The 26398-nt window shown below is 38.3% G+C and overlaps 1 protein-coding gene across 1 annotated transcript; it reads right to left on the bottom strand.

The window, feature by feature from the left end:
* Window positions 1-2529: 2529 nt before the first annotated feature.
* LOC306994047 (interferon-induced GTP-binding protein Mx-like) lies at window positions 2530-21031 on the bottom strand. Its single transcript, XM_079604336.1, has 15 exons — window positions 20802-21031; window positions 12801-12901; window positions 10020-10216; window positions 9083-9205; window positions 8862-8972; window positions 7283-7437; window positions 7061-7199; window positions 6746-6944; window positions 5441-5519; window positions 5217-5339; window positions 4736-4868; window positions 4477-4620; window positions 4253-4329; window positions 3937-4146; window positions 2530-3856 (listed from the first exon to the last, which is right to left on the bottom strand). The coding sequence occupies exons 2-15, from the start codon at window positions 12896-12898 to the stop codon at window positions 3626-3628; spliced, it is 2019 nt and encodes a 672-aa protein (XP_079460462.1). The 5' UTR covers window positions 12899-12901; window positions 20802-21031; the 3' UTR covers window positions 2530-3625.
* Between the last annotated feature and the right edge of the window lie 5367 nt (window positions 21032-26398).

The raw sequence follows: 26398 nt of genomic DNA, 5'->3' as shown, positions 1-26398 counted from the left end.
CAGATTGTATACTAGATAATGCAGATAAGCTGTCAGAAGCTATGGTTACATTTGGGTTCTGATTATTTTCTGCCAACCACTGTATTGCTGAGGTGGAGCTTACGCCTAAGTTAGCTCCTCCTCGTTTGAGCGCTCCAGCAAGGAGAAGCCAGCACGTAAGGCCACTCATTTCGCCACCTAGTGGCTATTAACGTAATGAAGCTCTTCAAATTGAATTATTGTTGATGCGCTTTTTCTGAAATTTCATATTTTTTTTACTAGCCTTTAGTAATAAATGAGAATGAGAGAGACACAACTCAGTGGTCCCCTCTGTGTTGTTTGAGGATGTGCCACAGTCGTCATAGCAACTCTTGATGGCAACTGAACTGTTAAGTGCAAACTCATTCTATAATTATTAATTTTAATATAAATTACATCTATATATCTTGTAAATCAGCTAAAATGACCACTGTGCCTTAATAGAGTCTTTAAACATACTAAATTAATTAAACCTGAGCAAAAACCTTTTCAGATTCAAATATATTTTGATTTGAGAACCAAATCACAAGATTTGCCTACTGCATAACAAACACACTGAGAACTAAGTTGTTCCAGAGACTCTTCAAAGACCAGAAATAATATTATTTATACTCTTTTTAATATAATACAATTATATTATAAATCAAATTATAATATACATTATATTATAATCGCCACGCAGGGCATTAAATAGAGAAAGGACATACATTAATCCTTACATCAAGAAAAAACAGCGGAATTGTTAGAACATAAGGTGAGATGTGGGAGATGGGTGCGAATACACTCGAAGACACTATTACCACACAGTACATCTACATTCAGTTTAAAGAAATACATTTTGGAGTTTTTGCCTTTTATTATGATAGGAAAATATAGGATCAAAAAACAACAAAAGTCCACGAGCCGGGACTTGAACTTGTGTCACCTAAAAATCATCAGATTTTTATGTCAGTGAACTGACCACTAGGCTATGGGGGTCAACAAATCAATGGCAGTGTGATAAATATTAGAACCTCATTGTGTAAGAAATACAGGAGGAACGGAATCCGACGGCAAAAAAAACAGCTGTCAGAATCCGTTCCCCCACTCCCATTATGAGAGATGTTGATGCCTTTTATGATGCCTTTGCCTTTTATTATGATAGGAAAATATACCAGATATCATCACAGAGATCGAACAAGCCAACCTCCAGGTGACACCTCCATCTGAATGCCCAGCAAACCACCTCTTTGTCCCGGAACCCCTGTGTCCACGGCTCCTCGATCAGGTACACTCAGCACTCAGTTCAGGCCATCCCGGAATCACCGCTAACACCCACTTACTCTGAAACCGCTTCTGGTGGCCACCCTGCAGACCGATACCACCAAGCATGTTCAGAACTGCGCCAACTGTAACGCATCCAAAGCTCTTAGACCTACTGGTCTCTTAACCCCACTTCCGACACCTCATCGCCCCTGGTCTGACATAGTGACTTTATCACTGATCTACCCAACTCCCAAGGTCACACCACCATACTCACCATCATTGATCGATTCTCCTGAGAGCCGGAGGAGGGAGCCACATCTCAGACTCCCTCATCTATCCTGGTTGACGGCGAGGAGGCGTATCGTGTGCACGACTTGCTCGACTCCAGGCGCCGGGGCAACATTCTCCAGTATCTGGTCGACTGGGAGGGGTTCGATTCGGAGGAGCAATCCTAGGTCAACTTTGGGAATATCCCGAATATCTCCGGAATATTAACCATTTCCTACCGAAATCAAATTCCCATCATGCCTCTCACCTGGGACTGATTGCGTAACACACCTGAACCTCATTTACACATACACATAAAAGCCACTTCCACACACCACTTCTCTGCGAAGTCTTGATTTGCCCTGGCCATTATTTCTGAGCATTATTTCCCGTGTTTGCTTTGTACTCTGATCTTGGACTGTTTACCGCGTTTTCTGATTGTTCTCTGCCTGCCCCGACTCGGAATGTTTGTTGGACCTTGCTTCTTGCTGCCTGCCTCAACCTCTGCCTGTGACTCTGATTGTCTCTGTGTTTCCTCCATTGCCCTGTCTGCTGTTGATTACCCTGCCTGTTTGACTATTCTAATAAAAGCTGCAAATGGATCTCTCTGAGCCCGGTGCATCATTACAATATCTAACCAGAGGTCAGGACCATTACCATAGAACCAAGCTGACCAACTTAACTTCCTCTAATGGTAACTTTATACAAGCATGCCATGGTTTTCCACATAAACTCAGTAAGAATAATATTACAAAAATTAGAGGTTGAAGATCACCCCATTTAGACTGGTCTAACGCCAGTTGTTCTAAACGGAAAACCCATTATTAGCCTCTACAGTGACTAATGCCAATGTGTTAGTCGGAGCTCTAAAACATCAGTCTTCAGTCTCTGCTTCACCTAACCTGTATTTTAGTCTGTTAAACTAACCTGAGAGTATATTTGTGGTGTTATGGACTTAACGTAATCTACTAGAGTTAATAATTTCAGTGTAAGTCAGAATAAATTCAAATGTAACAATTTATTAATATTCAGGTAAATGTGTCATGCCAATTACATAATCAATTCAAAGATAATCAATACAAAACATAAAATGCTCAGAAATACAGAGTAAAAAATACATAATACATAAAAATATATAACGCTGAGTGTCTGGAGTACATCTGGGGCTGATCTGACTACAAATTGCGCTTTGAGCCTCTTGCAATATTTCTTTACATACTCAGACCTATCTCTAAACTATTAAAACTTTTGTCATCTTTTGGTTTACTTCTGTGGGAATGAGACCAGTCGCACTGAGACATTTCGATTGACACCAAACATGTACAGTATAGGGTTGTATGATAATTGTTCACGTTAAACCGTATAGATTTTTGGGTGAATTTCAGATGATCTCAGCATATGAAAAGAAGAGATGGGGGAAGAGGGTGTGGGAAAGGGAAAGGGAAAGAGATGTAGATTAAGACAATACTGAGGTGATCAACAGGGATGCTAATTTTGCAATAGAGTTTAAATGTTACTTTTCAGAAATGTCCTTTGATTTCTCAGAGAGTATACCTTCTCTGAGCTAGACGGCTTGACTCCAGTCTTACATGCTCACTGAACCACAGTGATTGAATGCTATTCACTGCATCAGTGTACACAATCTTATACATGCACTGACATAATTTTCACTGTCTGGCCCTCAAAAATGATATATATTTTTGAACATTTTATATGAGCTAAAAAAATAATTAAATGTCAAGTTAGACCTAAACTTAAGTTAGACCTTAACTTGTAGATAACACACTGAGGCTTTTAGCTATTTTAGAAAACAAAATATATCGGCCCTGCTTCAGCCCATTTTGTGAGTAACATGGAAACAATCAAAAAGTATAAGATGTGGGTTTATGTATGTATGTATGTATGTATGTATGTATGTATGTATGTATGTATGTATGTATGCATGTATGTATGTATGTATGTATGTATGTATGTTTTAATATTCTGAAGAAAATGTTATAGGTTCATTTATGGAAAATGGATGTTTGTTTAGAAGTTGTCAGATATATTATAAGATTGACATAGATACATTATATGTATTTTCAGATAATACCCTCTAGTCAGTAGAAAAAGTGCTAATTTCTTCCTGAGCAGCACTCAAGCGATCCAGGCGCTCTCGTAGGTCTTTGCGCCTTATGCTGACATCAGAGTCCTCGAACAGGAGCTCGCGCACTTCTGCCCCATCCAGTAAACTCAACATGTCAGTAGACAGGAGCTCAGCAGTCTGCTTCAACATGAAAAATGAGATCATCATGGGCAGTTGGTCAGCCATTCGCTGCACCACAATCTGAAAGAAAACAAAGAGATACTAAGTTTCTTACACATACACTGCACTGCTATTTGTTTCTGGAAACTAAGAAGATCTACCTCATAATACGACTCCAGCATTTTACTGTACTTGCAATTTTTGTCAAAGAAGGGTAACTGATCTTCTGAAAACTTCTCATTCGTAATATCAGTCAAGAACTTCAAGTAGATGGGATCTTGAGTGTAGACCATGTTTTCCAATTCAAACTGCTCTAAGATTCTCTTCTCCGTCTTTTCTTGCTGGGTTAACTGAATGTTGTTGATTTTGTCCTATGGGCAAAACGAAAAAGTCAAATGAAAAAGTAGAGAGGAAAGAGAGCTTGATTAAACTGGAAATAAAAATTTTGTTTTTCCACCAATTAGGAGCAATATTTACCTTAGCAGTGCTTTGAAGGACAGAGTAGTTCCTGAAACACTCACTCACCACGCCAGTCAAATGTGTGGTGATGATGTCTTCAGGAGATATACATAAAGCATAAAGTCAAGAAGACAAACAGCCACATTTGTTAAAACTATTAATGTCATTAAATTGGTGATCTAATCTATTGGTTTTATAATGGAGGATCTCTTCAATAACCATAAAGTATTTTGTGATGGTACCTTTGATGATATAGAGTAATTCAATGGCTGGCTTCTTAAGTGTGGCCACATGTTTTTGCAGAACCGACTCAAACAATTTGTAGTTACTGAAGCCGACCAGTTCCCTCCCTCTGTTTTTCTGGCTCATCTCTTTTGAATGGCTGACTTGTTTGGAAACAAAATGGATTTCTTATGAAATTAACTGACATTTTTATCAGAACTCTAAGAAAACAACAACAACAGTGAATTCAAAGTTGTAGCATGTTGTAAATGTACTGACAGGAAGTTTTTGTGCTGTTAAGATGATCGTTCCACTTCTTGTATTCAGCCCGAAGCTGGACAAACAAATTTTCCTCACTCATCTGTTCCCCTGATGATAAAGAGTTGATTTGATCATTGAATCTTTTTAGGGTCTGTGAAGAAAATTTTTTAGTTTCATTAGCCTTTTGCAATATCATTATACAGCAAAAGTGAATCTTCTGAGGAGGTAAAAGAGGTATTATCTGAATAGAGAACATTTTCAAGGCCTGTTTTCAAGTTTGTAAAACTTACTTTTTTTCTCACAAACATTTTGTTTGACTTTTTTCTGTATTCTATGTTTTTATCTTTTTAAAGGGCTGCTAATTTTATGGATGTTTCACAAAATGTTTCACAAAATCCATGTTAAGAAATGTTTACATTCAATTTCATAGGGTTCCAGCAGCTTGAACCCCTAATCATAATTCTCCTAAGCAAGAAGATGTGATGACTTGAGGTCCTACTTCAATGAGGAACTGTTTGGCTCCCTTAAGATCTTTTGGTGGTCCAGTCTCGTACTCCTTAAGCTCATTCTTCACGTCCCACAACTTTTTTTTAATCTGCTGATTGAGCTGTGGCAGTGATTTCTGGCAAAGATGGGTAAGAAACAATTTGGTATTTTCTAACAAACCAAAATATGCAGTTCACCAAATTTAGGACTTTTAGGTTGAGACATTTACAAACTTACTTTGATATGATCAACAAGATTCTGAGTCAGCTTGACAGCAAGACATTTAATAGTCGCTTTATCCTCATTCAAGAGGTCCCTGTAACAAAAGAGAAGGCACAGATGGGGCTTACTTTAGCTCATATAGCCTACTGTAGCTTGGCAGACTTATTGACCTTGATACAGTCTTAAGGGTCTGTAAGGCTATACTTTCTAATAAAAAAAATTCTGCATGTAGTTTTTTCTGCATGTAGTTAGCATGCCATATGGCTATATGATTTTGTGGACAAACATTTTTTCCAAGAATATTAATAAGCAGCAAAGCTCATGTCTTGTGAAAACATTTTTCCTGAGCAATATTCCTTAAAGGAGAACTCCGGTCAATTTTAACATTGAGCTCAATTTTTTGTAAATTTGGAGTGCTGTCAATACAGAGAACAACGACAAAAATCGGTGTTGCCTACACCGTGTTATCCTCTTTTTAAAATTTTCACCCTATTGACTTGAATGGGGCAAGTTTTAAACCTGCTTTTATTTCTCTTATCATCCTTGATGTGTCATACAAGTGCCCAGCCATGTTGAGTGATTCCTTCAGAGTGAACACGAGTGAATCTGACTGCAGTAGATGTGAAAGATATGAATAAAAATGATGTTATATCAGCCAGCGCACATACCTGTATTTAGTTCCTGTTTTCGGCCGAAGTCCAAAGTAGTCGATTGTCGAGTTCACGCGCGTGATCTAAGTAACTAAACCTATGCGCGTCAACTCGACAATCGACTACTTTGGACTTCGACCGAAAACAGGAACTAAATACAGGTATGTGCGCTGGCTGATATAACATCATTTTTATTCATATCTTTCACATCTACTGCAGTCAGATTCACTCGTGTTCACTCTGAAGGAATCACTCAACATGGCTGGGCACTTGTAATGACGCATCAAGGATGATAAGAGAAATAAAAGCAGGTTTAAAACTTGCCCCATTCAAGTCAATAGGGTGAAAATTTTAAAAAGAGGATAACACGGTGTAGGCAACACCGATTTTTGTCGTTGTTCTCTGTATTGACAGCACTCCAAATTTACTAAAAATTGAGCTCAATATTAAAATTGACCGGAGTTCTCCTTTAATGATTATGTCAAACTACTTATGTTAGTACTAATTTTATTCTTAAAATTAATTGTTTTAAAAAAAAACTTAAATCAGGACAGTTGTCACCCTGAATGTTTTTGTTTTTTGTTACTTTATGCACCTCAAAATATTAAATTAAATTGAATTCAGAAATTACATGCTAAAAAGTTAAATTATATTCTTTAAAGTCTGTAACCTGAAATGGTCATGGTTTTGGAAGAAATCTCTCTCTATTTGTGTCGCCTCCTCCAGAGGAATGTTCTCGTCGATCTGCTGTTGTCCTCTACACTTCACCATGGTGTAACCTTTGCGGAGAGGAATCACTTTGTTGTGGACAATAGCCAGAATGTTCTTCTCTGTTCCCTTGTCTATGAGATCTGGCTTGGTCAAAATGGCTGGGAAGGAAAAACAATTTTTTTGTAAAAAAGTGCATTTGATGATTTGAAGTCCTCCAATCCTCAAAGACATTTAGTGTTATTAAACGTTGTGTGTGGATCATCTGCTTCATTACCGACAGTTCTTCTGCCGTCAGGATCTACTTCTTGTGCCATTTTTAATGCTTCTGTTGTTGCAATGTCAAGGTTACAAGGAACCACTACCAGGTTTATAGTCTCTTGCTTCTCAATAAATTTCATAATCAGATTTTTGATCTGCAAGACATGAAGACATAGCTTTAAAACTGGATGTCTATGATACTGAAATGTGGTGCACAAAATCAGATTATGCTGCTCACCTGGTTTCCAATATCTTGAGGTTGTCCTTTTACTGGGACTCTGGCAATTCCAGGTAGATCGATCAGTGTGAGGTCACACACATCTGGTGACATGACCTCTAAAGTGATGAGCTCATCACATATTCCTACCCCTCTTCCTGCCAGCTCATTCTGGGCTGTACAACACACACACTGCAAAATTAACTGTGTTTATAAGAAAAAATACGTCCTTTAAGGCAGCGTGAGTCTGAAGCTTCCCTTTAGCTCTTTCATTGATACAAATGGCCCTAAAGAAACAGTAGGCTAAATGTTAGAGACAATGATTTGATACTTTTAAGTACTGAATGATGTTTAATTAAAATCAAAGGGGTCATATGATGTGATTTCTTGTTTTCCTTTTTGAGGAGAATTGATATGTCTGGTCTATCACGTTTAGGCTCAGGAAGCCTCCTCACACCTGAATCCTCGCCTCCTGAATCCTCCCCTCCTCGCGGTGCAATTAGAGAATTGAGATGTCCTTCAAGATGGCTGAGCTCGATTGGTTTCAGGGTCATAGGATGGAGGATGGAGGAGCGAGGAGACGAGGAGGTATATTGAGAGGTATTTTTCGTTGCGAAACCCAAACTACTTTGTTTGGCCTTCTAAAAGCTGCGCATTTTTTGGAGGACTGTTTCCAGAACCTGTGAGAATACAAGGCTGATTCTAAAAAGTGGGGCAATTCCATCTTTGCAAGTACAGTCTGGCGCTTCTGACTCACAGACACAGCCTGTAAGTGTGTTTTCATATTTTAAGAATTTGCTACTGACCTTTCAAACACAAGTTTTGACCAGTATAGAGTAGCGCTTGTTTGTCGTTTCTATGATAACAAATGCAGACATGGTTTTGTTTGTTTACATGTAGCACTGTGCGATGCATAAAAATACAGTATAAGTCATTATTGTCACATATCCACCTAGTCACCATCCTCTGCATTTAATTTCCCATCACTTTCCTTGAAAGTGATTTCCCATCACTTTCAAATGGCCAAAATTTATGAGACAGCTGTTGTCAGATTTCTTTGGTGATTTTAAATACGAAATTTAATCGTAAGCTTTGCAAACAGTTTTGGAGAATTTTATGTTTTCCCATTCAAAGAGATATGAGTTGCCCGGGAGGCATTTCAAAGATGGCCGCTGCGCTGAGTGAGTGGCTTTGGTTCTACTCCGAGCTTTTCATGTCCTCATACTCAGAATTATGTGTTTCTATGGCAACACTTTCAATGCCAAAATGAATCTGCAGCTGTCAGGTGGTAAAGCGGTCACGTGGTATAAGTCGAAGCTCTCCAAAAATTCTGAGTTGTAATTCTGAGTTTCTAAGAGCACATGGGTGCTTTTTACAAATCGTAATCTCGTAATTGCTGTAATTACGACATGGCGTGAATGCACCGATATTCCTTCATATAACAGGATGTTGCAATGCAATAGGAGTTCTGTGCAGTGATATGATAAACTGGAATAATACATTTAATTGACTGAATCAGTATTCAAGACAACAGCCATCAATTTTATAAGACAAACATTTTTTATATTTATTTACTGATTGTGACTTCAGATTTACTAACCTGCTGCAACATGTTCTTCAACTAATGAAGGATCTCCAAATTCAAATCTCTTTACATCATAAGTTGGATCTGCTACCTTTTCATTTGCCAGTTTGCTGGCTTTAATAGGACCTGCAAAATTTCAATATTTAAATTCAGATGTAAGATTGATAATTTCGAGTCAGTTAAAAAAAAACCCATCAAGTTAAGTTCGAAAAAGAGACTGTAAGCAGTTTATAAACCTGCAACAAATGCCGAATCCACAAATTCGATTATCTTTATACGGTAGGATAGAACAGCCTTCCACTTGACTCCAGCAGTAACCTTCTTCAGCCTCAGCTCCAGTGGACATCTGGTGACAATTCCTATAGCAAACACAGTTCAGTTAGCAACCAAGAAAACTGACAATGGATGTTCTAAAATAATCATTCTGAAAATCAATGTACTAACAGAAAATGTTGTCAACTCTGTTATAGACCAATTGGGTCAAATACAGTTAACGTAACAATTAAAAACCCTGTCTTCCCTCTGATAACTTTCATCTCTTCATCCATTAATTCAACTTGACATCTAATAAGATAAAGACTTTTTGTTTTGGAATAAAAATATCAACAAAGCTTTAAAAATGAATGATCTTTAAAATTTCATGTAGTTAGAATGCTAAGTATTCTGATGATAATTTTTAAAGCAAAACCTTAAAACAAGTTGACATTGATGGTAACAGAGTTGACCAACCGTAGTTAAAAGAACAAAAACAACAACATTTTCTGCCAGACTTCAGAAACCATTTTAAATGTAAAAACAACATTTAAATATTAAATCCTAACAAATACATCTGAATTACAAATCTTTCATGAACTTGAAAATTAACTACATGTGTCTCATGCATTACTGATCTGGTAACCACTTTAACTTTACAAATGCTTGTTGATGCAAATATCTGATAAGCAAATCTGATACAATCTGATTTAAGTGGTTTGTTGCTGCCAGAACAACTTTCTGCTGTGACATGCAGATGGTAGGGTCAGACTTTGGCATAAACAATTTGAATACATGGATCCATCCTACCTTTTAGGCTGGAAGTGCAATAGAGCAAAATTGGAGAGGTGTAGGCTACCTAAAATGGTCATTGTGTTTATATGATTTTCCAATAGCAAATGAGAGTAAACCAGTCCTCACCGCTTCCTCTTGGTAATGCAACTCCAGACAGCGCTTCCAACACCGAGCTTTTCCCAGAACTCTGGTCTCCGATCACTGCAATAGTCGGTAATGCCAAGTCCTTCTGTATGCCAACTGACCGCAGTGTGTCGATCAGATCAATGAATGGACGGATGCTCTCCTCTAGATGACTGTGAACTGCTCCCTTCATTTGCTCACTATAAAGGTAAAAACGTACATTTGTATGTAAACATCAGTTTTTAGGCAATAATTCAGCTTAATGCTACATGTTTTCTTTCTTCAAAAGATCTAGAGTTTCTAATATAGAAAAGTTTCTAATATATTGGAAACAATCTTATTAGTGTGGTCGTCTGAGGGCACTATGCCCTTTGTAATATCTTATCTGAGTGCAAAATCCTGCTTGGGCAAGAGAATTTCAATACTAAAAATAATTGACTGATAATTAATAATAACTATAATAAATGCATACAATATTGTACACTTGTTAAGATTTGTTTATTATGGTTTGGAGTTTTTTTAAATTAATATTTAAATGATTATGAACATAAGCATGAAAAACCAAATGAACATTTATTGTATTATTATACCATCAAAGCTGGCATTGACGTATGTATAATTACAATATAAAGTTATTATAATTGGCATAAATAACACTTTCAGCTTAAAATATTCTAGCTGAGCCCTCAGCGTGTGTTTTTTAAGAAGAGTGTTATTTTAGAACGTATCACCTTGGCAACGCGTAATGCTTGTCATGTGACACACCACCCCTTTTCACAGACTGTGATGACGTGTTTTAATGGTCATCTACTACTGAAAAGGGTCTAGCGCCAACGGGCGAAAGCACATTTGAATTTAGCAGTTGATCACATGATGCACTGAAAGTTTCAATCACACCAGTGTGATCATACGCTCCAGATACAGTACAGGGCCTGTCCAAATACCCACACTTGCGGACTTGGCCACCTGAGTGCGTGAACGCGACAGGAAATAACTTTTCTGCTTGGAAAAGGCACGCTTTCTACTTGTTATCCAATAGTCTTACTGTACGGGTCAAGCGGAACAGCAGTAATCAACCTTCTCTGCGTAAACCCTGTCCAATCTTCCTCCCCAGTACGTGCGGGGCGATCAGGTGGCTTACACAGAGCAATGGAAGGGGTAGCCTTCGATCCCAATTCGTTAGTTCAGTTCGGACGTAACGTTGAACGTGACTGACTAAAAGGGAACATCTAAGTTATGTAACCCTCATTCCCTGAAAAAGGGAATGTAGACGTTACATCCTGTTGCCACAATTACTGTACCAATACCTGTATCGGCTCCTCAGAGAAAACCTGAATGTGTGTTGCACTCGCTCTTCCTCATTTACCCGCTTCGTGGGGCGGAGTTCGGAATGCAAATCTCGCACGCCAATGTGCATTGGCTCATTTAGTTATGTTCGAAGTTGATTGGGCTCTCAGGTGAGATCCCAATTCGTCAGTTCAGTTCTGACGTAACGACTACATCCCCTCCTTCAGGGATGTTCATAGATACCAAGCATGCTACACGTGTGATCTTAGTTAACCATAGTATGCAATTCTGAAACATTAATCCGAAAGAGATTGAATACATAGGTCAAACGCTATAAAATAAAATCATGAAATGGTAAAATTGGATACATGTTTAAACATTTATCAAGTGGTTATATATAAAAAATAGGTTTAAAATGGTTTATTTGTATTTTTCAATGAGAATTAAGTGAGAGTCAATACTCTCTCCAGATTATTTTTGGGTCATAAACAGTCTTATCAGTCTTGATGTGTCCTGTAACCGGACACCTGGTTCTGCCAGTGAGTTAGTTGCAGTTTTTAGGTGATGGTCTACATAGAACTTCGTTGGGAGAAGTTATATGTGTTACAGCTGGTCTATTTGAACAGGATTAGAATTACCGGAGTTAATTTTTCAGGATATTTTTACAGAAGGAAAAAGTCGCTGTAATCTTTACTGACATTGTCCATAGTGATTACTGAGATGGCACATTCGGCTTAAGTTAAGTGAATTATATTACCTATTATTTAGTAGTAAAACAAAGTGTTGTACATTTTATTTGTGCAAAGATGAGAAGGCTATGTATATTTTGTACAACTGCTCTTTATCACTTAATTAGAAGTGCTACTATTTAAAACAAAACATTTAAATTAAAAAGCTCTGCGAACACTTGCATTTTTGCAACACTATAAGTGTGTCTGTGTCCTCACAGGTAATCAAAAGTTCTACACACTTGCTGTCTTCACGCCCACTTGAACACTTGGGCCAAATACAGGACATACATTCTGTAAGTAGACAGGTGGTCAAGTGCAAAGACCTCAAGTGTGAGTATTTGGACAGGTCCATAGACTACCGTATTATTCACAACAGGGCCATATTTGATATTTAACGGGAATGAATGCGAGGCGTGAGAGATAGACATCCCTTCAGAGTGTTGTGTTATTTAATGTATTTTGGGATTTTTCTGAATTGTTTTGAAACACTGCAATATATTTTTTAAGTAGACAAAATAAAACAAAAAATACCACTGAAAAAACTGTAAATCTATTCCTCACAGCCTCGTTTTCACACCTGTCATGGCGCTGCTCTGAATAAGGTCTATAGTACACACAAGTGACCTGCCCTAATAAACTTACAGTGCCTTGTATATAAATGTACATTTCTATTTATTTACATCTAGATAACAAGAAAACATCAAGACATATAACATCATGTACAAATATTGATTAAAAAAATTATAAGCAAATAAAATATACTAACCTTCCGTTTTGAGAACTATCACTATCTTCTTCTTCATCATCATAAGCCTTTCTTGGATCTGGTGTTGAGAATAAGGAAAGTATGCCTGACCTGGGCATTTTCTGGTTAATCAAGGAGAAAATGTCAAAGTCAGTTCTAAGAAAAGATAATGTTCTTTTAGATGCCTCTTATAAATTGTATAATTTAGGTTTCAGCCAGAGCATTTGTGGTGATTCTGAAGAGAAATCAAAAAGAGTTGAAATCTATATTTCAGACTGATATTATAGTGAAACACACCCATGATAACAATGTGTAACCCTAGTACGGGTAAGTACACACTATAGTTTGAATGAATATATACAATTACCCCAAATAAAAATAATTCACCTTAAGAAAATTGAAATCACGACAACAAAGATTTGCATACAAAATTACAACTTGTATTATTTGAACAGCAATTGAAATAAACAATTACAATAAACAAGTGTGCATGGGTGCGTTTTCAGCGCACTGTTTCTGCTATGCACGCGCACACACACACACACACACACACACACACACACACACACACACACACACACACACACACGCTGCTTAGAGGTAAACTTTTATTATAGGCCTCAAACTTAACTACCACCACTGACAAGAATGCCCACAAATATTAATACAGACTGTCCATTACAGAGAAACATAAGCATGCAATAGCGAATATTAGCCAATATGTGATCCAGCAGCAAAAGTAGCTAAATAAAGATTCATGGCCTACCTTTTTTGATAAGTATGACTTTACTGAAGAACAATGTTTCAAAGAACTCTGCACCATCTGGCTAACGTTAAATAATAATACAAATACTATTAAAATGTTTTGTTGAACTGAGTAGGCTACATGTAGGCCTACGTTGGTCATTTATACTAATTTATACTTCTGCGTCAGGTGTACGCCGTAGTGTACTGATTTATACTTCTGCGTCAGGTGTACGCCGTAGTGTACTGATTTATACTTCTGCGTCAGGTGTACGCCGTAGTGTACTGATTTATACTTCTGCGTCGAACTCACGCCGTAGCTACACCGTAGGCTGTGTGTAGCGCGCGTACCCTTCGGCGTACCCTAAAGGCCTTTTTATGCTTCTCCGTCAACTCCACGCCGTAGCTACGCCGTCACTCCTACGGCGGCGTGGCCGTTTTATGGTTCTGCGTCGGGTTGTGTTGCATCGCCGTGCATTTCACCGCCAGAACGCTAGGGGGGTGGGGGTGTGACCAATCACAGCCCTTGTGGTCTGCGTCGCCTCGACGAGTAGTTACAATTTTTTGGAGGTGCACGTCGAGCTACGGCGGAGGGGTTCGCGTCGACGCAGAAGGGTCTGCGGAGGTACGCCGTCGATATGACGCAGAAGCATAAAAAGGCCTTAACGTGCACCTCTCCAAAAATGTAACAACGCGTCAATTCTACGCGGAAGCAAGCGCTGTGATTGGTCTGCTAGAACCCCTCCCTCGGGTTTCACACGCTCCCTCTGCATGTGTAATTGCGCATCAACGCGGACAACGACGCAGAGGAAGTATAAACGAAAACCAACGCGTTGCCTACAGCGTAGAGGCTCCGGCGTAGGTCCGACGCAGAAGTATAAATCAGCTGTAGGCTACGCACGTAGGCGACGCCGTCGTGAGCATTTATACTTCTGCGTTTATGTCTGCGTTGCTCTGCAGTTACATCGCCGAAACGCTAGTTGGCGGGGGCGGGTTTTAATGTTCCACTGTGTATAGATTCCTCGTGGCTGTTTTGATTTGGCTACTAGCCTACTACAAGCAATGGCGACTGAAAGAGAGCGGATCATGTTGGAGCTGGAGCTTATCGAGTTGGAAAAACAGTCAATTTTAGGGTAAATTTCTGAATTTACAGAACTTCTGAATTAAAAAATGGCGGGCGGTGCAGAAGAACACGCCGGAAACGCGTAGTAGGAAACGCAATGCTACCAAGCCGACCAATCACAGATCTTGCGGTCCGCGTTGTCGCGACATGTAGTTACATTTTTGAGGAGGTGCACGTCAGGGTACGGCGAAGGGTACGGCGTATGGTACACGTCTATACTACTGCGTACCTACTGCGCGCACCCGAAGCAGAAGTATAAATTGGCCTTTAGTGTTCACTGCTGACGTCATTTTGGTTGGTGCCTGTGGAGAAAAAGAGAGAAAAAAGTGAATGGACAGGTAATTGAGTACAATGTCATTTGGTATGATGATGGTATGCATATATGTATTTTATTTGTTTCCTGTGTTCTATATTTAATTGTAACTCATTATTTATAGGCCTATACAATATTGAATACATATTCTGGTCTGTGATCAGGCCAGGGTTTTTTTCTGTGTGAATGTTCTTTCAAGATGGATTTCCCTAATTGATGGCGAGCCTCCCACTTCGATTCTGAGAGGATCATTAACTTGGAGGAAATGACTATTTTTCGTTATATTATTTCTCCTCAGATAAGTAAGAGAACACATTTCCAGATACTGATATATATATTTTTTTTTATGTGACTGATACATCTCAAGAGCACAATTGGGAAAGTTTAAAGGAACACTCCACCGTTTTTTGAAATGGGGCTTACCGTAAAACTTCAAATAATAGCCGAGTCCCAAATAGACGCCTGTCTCTTTTACACACCTGGTGGTGTGGCTACAGGTTTGGATAAATAAAGGCCGGTCTCAAATAGAAGCCGGGTCTGTTTTTTAGTTTCGGGTTGTATTTAATCTAAAACCTGTCAGATCGTCTGTTTAAGCCAGTTCTATGGTGTAGATTGGGCACGCAAGAGCCCTAGCTGTGCATTTGGGTGGGAGCTGTTAGCGCAAGCAAGGCAGGCAGAGAGCGGCGCATCGCGTCTATGACAACTCAAGGTATCGCACACCGCACGAGAAGCACGCGTCTATGACAACTCAAGGTATCGCACACCGCACAAGAAGCACGCGTCTATGACAACTCGAGGTATCGCACACCGCACAAGAAGCACGCATCTATGACAACTCGAGGTATCGCACACCGCACTAGAAGTGCTGTGCCGCGATGACAACTCGCGTTATCGCACACCAGATGAGAAGCGCTGCGCCACAGTACAATTAAATACAATCGTTGCTTAGTTGCACTGCAGTCTGAATTCACTTTATCTCTGAGCGTCCGTTAACTGAATTGAGAATATCATCTGAAAATCTGATCGCATCAGCAATTTTCATTCAACCAGCTGATTTCTGTAAATGAATGTAAAACTAAATGTATATTGCAGCACAGGGTGAAGTCTCAACACTAAATTAAAGGCCTGTCTCATATAGACGCCTGTCTCCAATACAAGCCGATGCAGTTTGGCGATTTGGGAAAATAAAAGCCCGGGCTATTTTACCGCCTTTCCTACATTTAGATAGGTGGGCAAATGCATTTTTGTCTCAGTGCATGCATTGTTTTAGTTTGGCAGGGTCGCCGCTAGCTTAGCTTAGCATAATGAATGGAATCCTTTGTTGCCAGCTAGCATGTCCTGGGTAAAAGTGATAAAAAAACAACAACAAAAACACCTAATTACTTCTTGTGGCCTGCGTATTCACAATGAGTACAAATAGCGATGCAGATTAAGACTAGGCGATTTAGGCAGATATTGACTTGGGACTATATTAGGGTGAAGCACAGACGAAGCACTGCTACTTGGGCGCAGAGATATCACGCAACACCTGAAATCCCACAACTTCCGTCAACAACATACCGGCGTGAATAGTTGCTAGATATTTTTCCTACAGTAGACATAGTGAATGACGATGAACATGGCTGATTTTGTGAGAGACGAAGAGGGTGACTTCTCAGACAGTCAAGATCCAGAACCATACCTCTATGAACCAGAGTTTTCAGAAGAGGAACTGCGTGCTTTGGAAATAGAACGAAAGGAGGAGGAGGTTGCGATCGCTCAACACCAGGCTCAACATGTCAGATCAAGATGAGCGTGCCTGCAGTTGTATCACAGCTACCGAGGATTTCTCGGCGTTGATCCATCCTGCAGTCCTCTACTTTTTTTTCCGGTTCGATAAAGTAAACTGGAAAAAACGCCCCACGTTGAATGGACCCCATCGTTGTGAATACGCAGGCCACAAGAAGTAATTAGGTGTGTTTTTTTTTTCTTTTCTTTTTTTTATCACTTTTACTCAGGACATGCTAGCTGGCAACAAATGATTCCATTCATTACCTTGCCAAACTAAAACAATGCATGCACTGAGACAAAAATGCATTTGCCCACCTATCTAAATGTAGGAAAGACGGTGAATAAGCCCTATTTCAAAAAACCTTATCAATTGTGTTATCAAGTGTTCCTTATCAATGACATTCAATATTCCAATTGATATTCCATTTTAACTTCAATAGAACTGTAATAGAATGAATAGGCTACATTGATTGTGACTGATATGAAAAGTTATTTAGAGGATGCACCCAGGCAGTTTATTGTATTTTTCTGTTATTTTTTATTGTTATTTTGTGGTTTTATGATAGCGGTAAAAAGAAAATACTAAAGAGAAAAATCACTAAATACTCAAAGTAAAGTCACCTTTTATGGTTCAACTTACCTTCTGTCTCTGCCTGTTTCTCAGCATCACCGTCACCATCATTTTTATGTGGTCTCTGTCTCCGGGAACTGCACTGCACTGCACGTCACAAAAATTAACCAAAAGCCACTTACCTCAGCTCATGCACAATAAGAAATATGTCTCAAGCTTTAAATGTCAAAATACTTACAGAATGTTATCTGATTATGTAATCCATATGAAACCGAGAGGTACAGAGGATCTGCTCAAACAGGTTTGTGTATGAGAGCATCACATTGAGGAAAGGGCAAGGCAAGAGTGAAAACCTCGCTATAATTAAATGTAAATCGCCCTGAATTAAAATTTTGCAATATTTTTTCATTTAAGTAATAAATAATTATTCACATAATAATTGTAGCCTATAAATGTTATTTCGTTTTACCAGCAGCATGAAATACACGTGGTTCGAGATTTATTTGAATAAATAAAAATGACGGCCCTCTGCTTAATTCACAAATCGCACCTAGGATGCAAAGCTTTATTAAGAGTTTTTAAACACATCAGCAGTTAATCGCAATGTTAACTTGCATCTTTGTAGCCTAATACTATATCAATTAGCATATTGCCATTGCACAAGTATTAACAAAATAATGCATCATTCCTCATTTATCACACACAGTTCGGTGAAATCAAACTTATCAGTTAAGTATAGCACAAAACATGAAATAAAACATGACTCTAGTCTCCAGGGGTGGAGCTAGGGGGTGGCCAGGGTAGACCCTTGGTCTAAGATTGGCCACCCCTCTCACAACTGCTGTTTCTGTCTCTATTTTTTATTGACAAGAATTGCGTTTTTTAAAACGCAGAACAGTCTCTTTAAACAGCAGAACATCAGACAGTGATATGCAGTGATATGAAAGTCAATCTTTCTCAACTGGTGGGTTGAAAGACCGTTTTGAGTGAGTCGCATATAGTGTGTAGGCCTACAGTGACTGCAGTCAAAGAAACAACAACAAACGTAATTCTCTTTTTTTTCTGATGCTACTTTTATTTTAGAAGATATGTGTAAGCTTGTGACACTTCTGTCAGATGCTGAGAAAAGCATGTTGTCCTCATTCAGTTGGCTATCTTCGGTAAGATGATGTCAGGCCAAATGTCAGTAAAACTCAGAAAAACTAACTTTCCTGTCTTGCATAGACAGTATATTTATAAGTATATAAGTCACGGCTGACAGCTATTGTACTGTGCTGTGCTTTTTTCAAAAGAAAATCCCCCCCCCCCCCCCTTTTTAAAAAAAAAAAATTTAGGTATGATAGAACGGTTGCAATTATTTATTCTGAACTAATATAGAAAGTTAAACATGCAGTGTTTACTTTTTCAGTTGCAACTTTTTTTGACAAACTCAGAATTGGTTGAAGAGTTCATTGATTATATAAAATTCATTGAAGGTTGAATAATCTTTGAACTACATTATATGCATGTTATCTCATCCATGAAGATGCAACAATGTAGAACAAGCTATTGGAGATTTTGAGAACCAGAGCTAAATGAGCAAGTTGAACTTTAACTATAGTGTGTGCCCTTTTATTAATATTTAATGAATTTTAATATGAGGTGGTGGGTAAAATTTTTAAAAAGATCAAATTCACTTAGTATACCATGATTCCAAATTCACTACTATCTCAATTACAATTAAGTACAAATGAGCTGTATTCAGTTGTGTAGGCACTAAAACAGTCCAGTACATAGTCAAATACATTTTTATGTTAAAATAAATAATTGATTTCTGTGCCACCCCAGACTGGTTGCTGGCCCTTGCCTGGCCACCTATGGCAAGCCGTTTTAACTTTTATTCATTTCCAGGATATGAATTCTTGATACCAATAATTACATTTTCACTATAGTTAAAATGATAGTTATTGATCTCTAGAATGAGATTTATACTAGTAACAATGGTAATTTTTGATATCAGGAATTGCATTTCATATGGCAAGCCGTTTTGACTTTTAATCATTCAGGATATGAATTCTTAATATCAACAATTTAATTCTTGATATCTGTAATTGTATTTCATCAAGGATGACAAATATATCGTAATTTGCCAACTCTGTAAAGGGCCGTTCACATCTCGCGTCTAAAAAAACGCGTGGAAAGCGTGGCCGCGCCGGTGTCTGGTTCTATCCACAAGCGCTTTTGCCCAGCCGTAGCGTCTTTCGTTGCTATGTAACCATAAACTGCGCTCATGATGACGAGGAAGTATCAGCACAGGATGATCAGCTGTTCGGCCAAGCTTTCGATTATGTTATGGAAAGGCCGAAGCTGATCGGTTGGTTTTTATCACATGACCTGCGGTGCACTTGCGGCATTCTGAAAAGTTGAGATGTTTTCATCTCGCCGCGGCAATGGAGCGCCAGAAAAAAACAAAACGATTCCATTATGAGCGCCTACATTTGAAATAACAAACTTGAGCGTGCAAAAGACACGATATGTGAACGGCCCCTAAAAGCGGACATTGCGTCTGAAATGAAAGGCAAGCGGTTATTTATTTGGCTTTACTCTGTTACATGAAAATTTAAATATGTAATGTCATAACTATAATGTTTTGAGAGTTTACTTATGTAATTGTTGCATTAGGCTATGAATTAATAAACATTTATTGATAATAACTATTTCATGTCTTTGCAGTAGCATGAACCAGAAGTCGAGTAACTCAAGTATTGTTTTGATAAGAAAGCGACTAGCAGAAATCAGTAGTCGTGCAACCCTAGGCTATGGCAAGCCGTTTTAGCTTAAATTGTACCCAGCGTTACTCGTCGTAATTGCATTTTTACTAGTAAGAATTAAATTAGAGAGCTCTATTCAATTCTTACTAGTAGCAATTATAATTAGAGAGCTCTCTAATTAATATATTACTAATAAGAATTACAATTACAGAGCTCTCTAATTCAATTCTTACTAGTAACAATACCAATTAGAGAGCTCTACGAATACATTTTTACTAGTCATATCTCTCCATTGACTTCCATTCATTTTTAATTACGGAGCTCTACAACTGAATTGTTACTAGTAAGAATTCCAATTAGAGAGCTCTCTAATTCAGTTGTTATAAGAATGCAACTTGCAGCCTAACATTTCATTAGTGAAAATACAATTACAGATATTAGAATTATTAGTATTAAGAATTATAGTTTTTACTAGTTGAAATTAAATTATTGATATCTAGAATTAGCCTTTTAACTACTAAAAATGTAATTGTTGATATCAATAATTAGTATTGTTACTAGTGGAAAAGTAATTTCTGGTATAAAAAATTGCCATTGTTACTAGTATAAATCTAATTCCTGATATCAATAACTATCATTTTAACTAGTGAAAATTGAATTGTTGATATCAAGACTTCATATCCTGGAAATGAATAAAAGTATAATCGGCTTGCCATAGGCCACCCCTATGAAAAAATCAATCAGCACTCACCGAGATTCAATGAATGTTCTTTCGTTCCCAAAATCAACAAGAAATTAAAATAACAAATCTTCTGCACCTCTTTCCGATGCATAGGCTATGCTCTCTTTTTCAACTATTGTTCCAGTTTCAAACAACAAAACAATTTTGTGTTTAAAACATAAACAAAGTTTATGCAGCGTATTTTCTTAGCGCTTTGAATATTTTGTATCTATCAGGGTCTCCCTGCTCTCTCAAAACACACACACACACACACCCTGAGCTAAGCAGGGCGGAGCTTGTTTAACCAATCACAATTCCCTGTTCAGGATTGGTCAACAATTGCTTGGCGGATTTACTCTATTCAGGTTATATGCAGAATAGGTTAGATATCTAATTGGTGGAATAATATAATATAATATAATAACACAAGAATTGAATTTAAATCGTGACATTTGTGTCAAGCAATAAAAAAAGAACATGAAACCCAAAACCAACAATGTAAACATTGTAAAATGTTGTCACTAAACCTAATAAAATTCTGTTGAATTACTAAAATGTTTTGACAATCACAATACACTTATTGTGATGCAATGTTTTTTATTTACGATTTCAGTGGTTTGTACGTGGTGTACAAAAAAGTTCCATCTCTAGTTATTTAAAATCTCGATGTTAGACTTATAAAATATATATTTTTAATAAGGAATTGTCAAAGCTCTGGCTTGTCATGTATTTGGCTTTTTATTCTTGGATAAGAATTGTCAAGACCCCCATACTGAGATATAATTTAATTTTCACATTAAATGAAACAAAGTTTTCTTATTGTGGAAAAAGCATTTTCTTTCTTTAACCCGATTTGAGCTTTTCTTGTCCTTAGAATTGTCCGCCATTGAGACAATGAAAAAAATTGCCAAATACAAATCACACCGGCAGGCCGCTTTCTGTATTTTTATAGTACTTAAATGATATATATTTACAGATAGATACTCCAAATATACAATAATAAAGATAACTGATGACAATTGGTACAACTACAGTGCAATGCAAATAGTAAATATAAGATAAAGTAAGAAATAATCGTATTATTGTAATATTAATGAATAGTATATTATATAGTAGAATAGTATAATAATAGTATAGTAGTTCCGATCAGCGGGTTAAGTAATGCTGTGCGTTACTGTCTTTCCGCGTGGCAAAGTAATTTGGTTAAATGAAATAAAAATGTTCATATGTATTAGGCTACTTCATTATTTCAGTTCTACTGCAGTTCGTCCAACAAGTCTGATCTAAACAGTATATACTGTACCTGGTATCTTATAGGCATTTTAGGAGGAGGGACTTCTGGGGGTGGAGACATTCAAACAAAGCATACGAAAGTAGGGAGGAGTTGATTCTATCAAGCAAAAACCAGTTTGGCAGATTATCTAGATTGCTCGAGAGAAACAATCAGCATATAACACTCTATTGTATTGCTAATCCAATCATCTTGACTTGATTGCTCAAACCTTAACATTATCATAGAGACAAAGGCACCGCTGTATCTTGAGCTTAATGGTCAGGAAGTGCATAAAGACAAAAGCTAATGTCAGACTCCTGAATTGCTTGACTTAATCTTCATCTATGCCTCAAATGCTAAAATCAGTATTCTTCACCGTGATGTTTATGTAAGGAAGCATATCTTAAATAGATACTTAAAATTTGTTATTCTTCAATGGGCTGATCTGAGTTACAGAATCGCCCGAGCCTCTTGTTGCATTTCTTTATATAGACAGAAACTTCTTTCACATGGAAACATTTGCTAACAATGGGAATTTGCATTCAGAGTTTACACCCTTTGGGAGCAGAATGCCATTTGCCTGGGAGACACACCCTCCTCGGTGTGCAGGTTATCTCTAAACTCTTAAAAACTCTATTACATTTTGGTTTACTTCTTTGTGAATGAGACCTTTGTACCAGGCACACTGAGACACTTTAAATGATACCAAACATGTTTAGTTACTTTTTTTGTACACACTTAATATTGCATGGTTTCAGTGAGTTTTATATGAGGAGGAGAAGGGGGAGCAGGGAGAGATGATGAGACTGTAAAAGTGAGGTGTGAGCTGCACTCTGTGGTGCGTCTCGCTCGGATGTTGCTGTTACATATGCAAGAGATAGTTCAAATGTTAATTCTCAGAAGAGCCTTTTGTTTTCTCGAGGGGTAGCCCAGGCTTACAGTTTTCCCCGTTTTGGCACCGTGGGCCACTCACAGGTTTTCCTGTAAGGGGTGTGACGGTGAAGCTGGGATCCTTCACCAGCTGTGAAACGTACGTAATGCTCTAGTTTATGATCGAATCAGAAAAAAATTCACTAGCGTGTGTTTAATAAGCAAACTTAAGACGCTGCTGAGACATTACATCACATCGATGTTACGTGTCTTTACGGGATCTTCACGGGATGTGTGAACGCACGCACATATTCCGGAAAATCACTGGCAGTGTGAATGAACCAAAATTAAATGATCCAGGGACAATTCCCGGGACACATTATCCGTGTATTTTCCGGAATCACAGTGTGAAAAGGGCTTTGGTGGATGATTTTACTGATCTGATGAGGTGTCTGAAGTAACAACAGGCCCTAAAACAGTGTCCGACATGATGGCAACTTATACAGCCCTTCATTTAACTGATTGATTTATACTAGGACAATCTAACACTTTTTTTGCTTAACACAGGGCAAAGACTTACTCGCACTACAAGAAATGGACAACGGTGAAGTACTTCATTGCCTGCCGGCCAGCTGGAAGTATCACGTTCCTATCAAAGGGTTAAGGGGGCCGAGCATCTGATGAAAATATTGTCAGACAATCAGGATTTATAGATGTTTCATAGATGTGGGGAAATGAGGCTAGGTAGTGGTGCTCTGGATATCCTTTATACTGTACATATATAACAAATAGTTTGGATTATTCTATACATGTGTTGCAGATCTTGGCTGATCTGGGATTTACCCTTCAAGAGGACTTTGCACTGTTAGGTGCCAGCCTAATTACACCAGCGTTCACAAAAGCGACAAAACAGCTGTCAGGGAGAGAAGTTGAGGAATCCAGAGTGAAATCCAACGTTTGAATACATATTGGTAAGTTTACCAGAAGAAGACATCATGCATGATTCAGTTAAATGGTTATTAACTATACTGTATATAAGGAACAACATTTCAGTAAACAGTGCAATATTATATAGCAACCAAAACAAAGTATATTTTGATGTTCCATAAATTCATTTCTTCATAGATTTTCTTCCCAACCGCAGTCGTGTTAATTTCACAAACAATCAGATGGTGTTATCTCTGTGATTTTGCATGTAGAGTGCGTGATCGGTGTCTTGAAGAACAGGTTGCCCACATCCTCGATCGCCCACTTCCTGTTGTCACGTTTTGGTTTTGTCATTAGGCTTGTTTGAGATGCGCCTTGCCTCGCGAGTAGGCGGCTCATGCCTACTCAAGCCCTCATGTTTGCCATGTGTCTTTGTCAAGTGTTGTTTCCGGTGACCACGTCTATGTTCACGTTTATGTCTACAGTTTTGTTTCTTGCCATCATGCCATGCCACGCCTTTGTTTTATGTTTAATCTTGTTTGTAATAAATTATACTTGGGTTCTCTACAACTTGCCTACATCTTAATGATGTAGTTTCTGGGTTTATACACTGCATCCATTATCTACCTGAATCCACCTCAACATAAAGCTGTCCCTGCACTGTCTGTAGCTTCTGCCTCCATCATCTGAAAACATGCATTTAGCATTTTAACACTTAGAATACATTATTGTTCTTTGGTAATATTATTATAATGTGTAATTTGTAATGTATTATTTATTATATTAAATATATGTACAATCTATCAGATTAGTGTTTAACAGTGATTTAAATCAGTTGGTTTACCTTCTGGTCCATCCTGGTGAATGAGGCTCCTGTCAGACACCGGTATATCTGCCTTGCCCAGAACCTGATAATTGTATCTAGACTTTAAAAAAATTCATTCCTCATCTCTTGCAACACGCTAGATGGTGCTTTGCCGTGGGGTCCAAGTTATGAAGTCGGCATACTGTAGCTTGCATGACAGGTAAACATCTTCATCTGCACCTATAAAACATAGTTTATTTTAGTTACAGTGTGTTCTCAGATTGACATCTATACCAAGGTTTATTTTATTTTATTTCTTCTTCAAGGAGAATAACGTGTCCAGATGTCCTTTACCATCTTCTGTCCAGTTGATGGTGGGTTTGTTTGCCCATCTAAAGGGTCCTTCAAGTACTCCTTTGCCACAGCATGTGCATGAAACTATCACAAGACACCCCAATGTATGGCCTCTCTTTAGAAATTCTAAAGCCAGCTATAGATTTTAGGTTGATGTGGGTCTTGAAAATGTCCTCGGTCACCATTACGCAAGGTGAGGTGTTGGATGTGGCACTGCACAAGCAGAGAGCATATTTATAGGTGTCTATGGCATCCACCTCGCTGTCCTTGCCCCACTGCAAAGACGGCACTCTCAGTGTGACCGATGACGATGAGTGACTACAGATGTCTTTAATTAATGTTTGTGATGGTGTTTCCAGAGATGTGTGCAGAACTCTGTGTGCAGTTGAGCCTGTGATCCGCCCCACCCGATGTTGATGCCAAGCCTTGCAGGCAGCTTGGCCTTTTGTTTCCTCTTCCACTTGGGAGCACTGCTCTTCTGTAAAGTCTTCTAAGTTGTTGTACCAGGGTTTGGGGGTGACAACATTAGCATGGCTCTTAAAAGTGCTGAGCCCAATAGGAAGCTCCTTAGTGTTGCATTTGCAGTGGCTGATTTTGCTGTGAGGCCGAAGCTTTTGGAATGGGTCTCTGGTTCCTGACACTTCTTTTTTTGGTGTGCTTACTGTAGAACTCAATGTCTTTAATCATTGCTGGCTTAATTGTTTTGGTCGAAACACCATTCCAAAGGCACCATTCCAGCAGAAGAACGGCTTACTGGTGACTCGATGAGGTACAAGTAAATGTCCGGGTAAGACATCTCTGCCCACTGGGTGGGGTTGTTTGTTACACCAATTTGACGCTTGTAGAATGAAGGGACATGTTTTTAAATTGACCAAATTAAGTTTGTGGATGTATCTTGGCAGGGTGGACATATAATTACTTTACATGTTTAATCTTAGTGATTTCTTAAGCTATTAACGCCTGCCGGCTGTGTACGGACGTTGTTTTGTGTCTCTATTTTGTAGCCTATTGAAGCCTTTGGTAAGTCTAGTTTATGTTCTATAAAAAAAAATATATTTTATATAATTTAGGTTATTTTCTATTTTCTTTAAAAAAAAGAAAGTAACCCATTTTTCCCATTTTTGATATGGGAATTTCTGCTTTGGATTTAAACTCATCAAATTTAAATTATGTTTATTGTGTGTCTGTGTAAATATGTTTCATGCAAGTTGTTAGTGCTAATGTTTTGGGTTAGTTAGTTAACAACAATGAAACGTTACACACACACACACACACACACACACACACACGTCTGAGTTCGCAGATGCTGTTGCTCCATTCACCTCCACCCTCCCCACCACCTCCAAGATGGAACCTTCCCTTTATCTTCCCCAACACCACCAAGACGGGTCCTTCCCT

This window comes from Phoxinus phoxinus (genome assembly GCF_949152265.1).
Source record: "Phoxinus phoxinus genome assembly, chromosome: 25".
NCBI lineage: Eukaryota > Metazoa > Chordata > Actinopteri > Cypriniformes > Leuciscidae > Phoxinus > Phoxinus phoxinus.
This window is presented reverse-complemented; position numbering and strand designations above follow the sequence as displayed.

What these genes read in the sequence shown, in the direction of transcription:
- LOC306994047 (XM_079604336.1), bottom strand. Translation starts at nt 12,898, where the DNA reads ATGCCCAGGTCAGGCATACTTTCCTTATTCTCAACACCAGATCCAAGA. An exon ending in GATAGTTCTCAAAACGGAAG is followed by an intron (nt 10,217 to 12,800) that starts GTTAGTATATTT and finishes TTACCTTTATAG; the next exon opens with TGAGCAAATGAAGGGAGCAG. An exon ending in TGCTGGAGTCGTATTATGAG is followed by an intron (nt 3,857 to 3,936) that starts GTAGATCTTCTT and finishes GTTTTCTTTCAG; the next exon opens with ATTGTGGTGCAGCGAATGGC.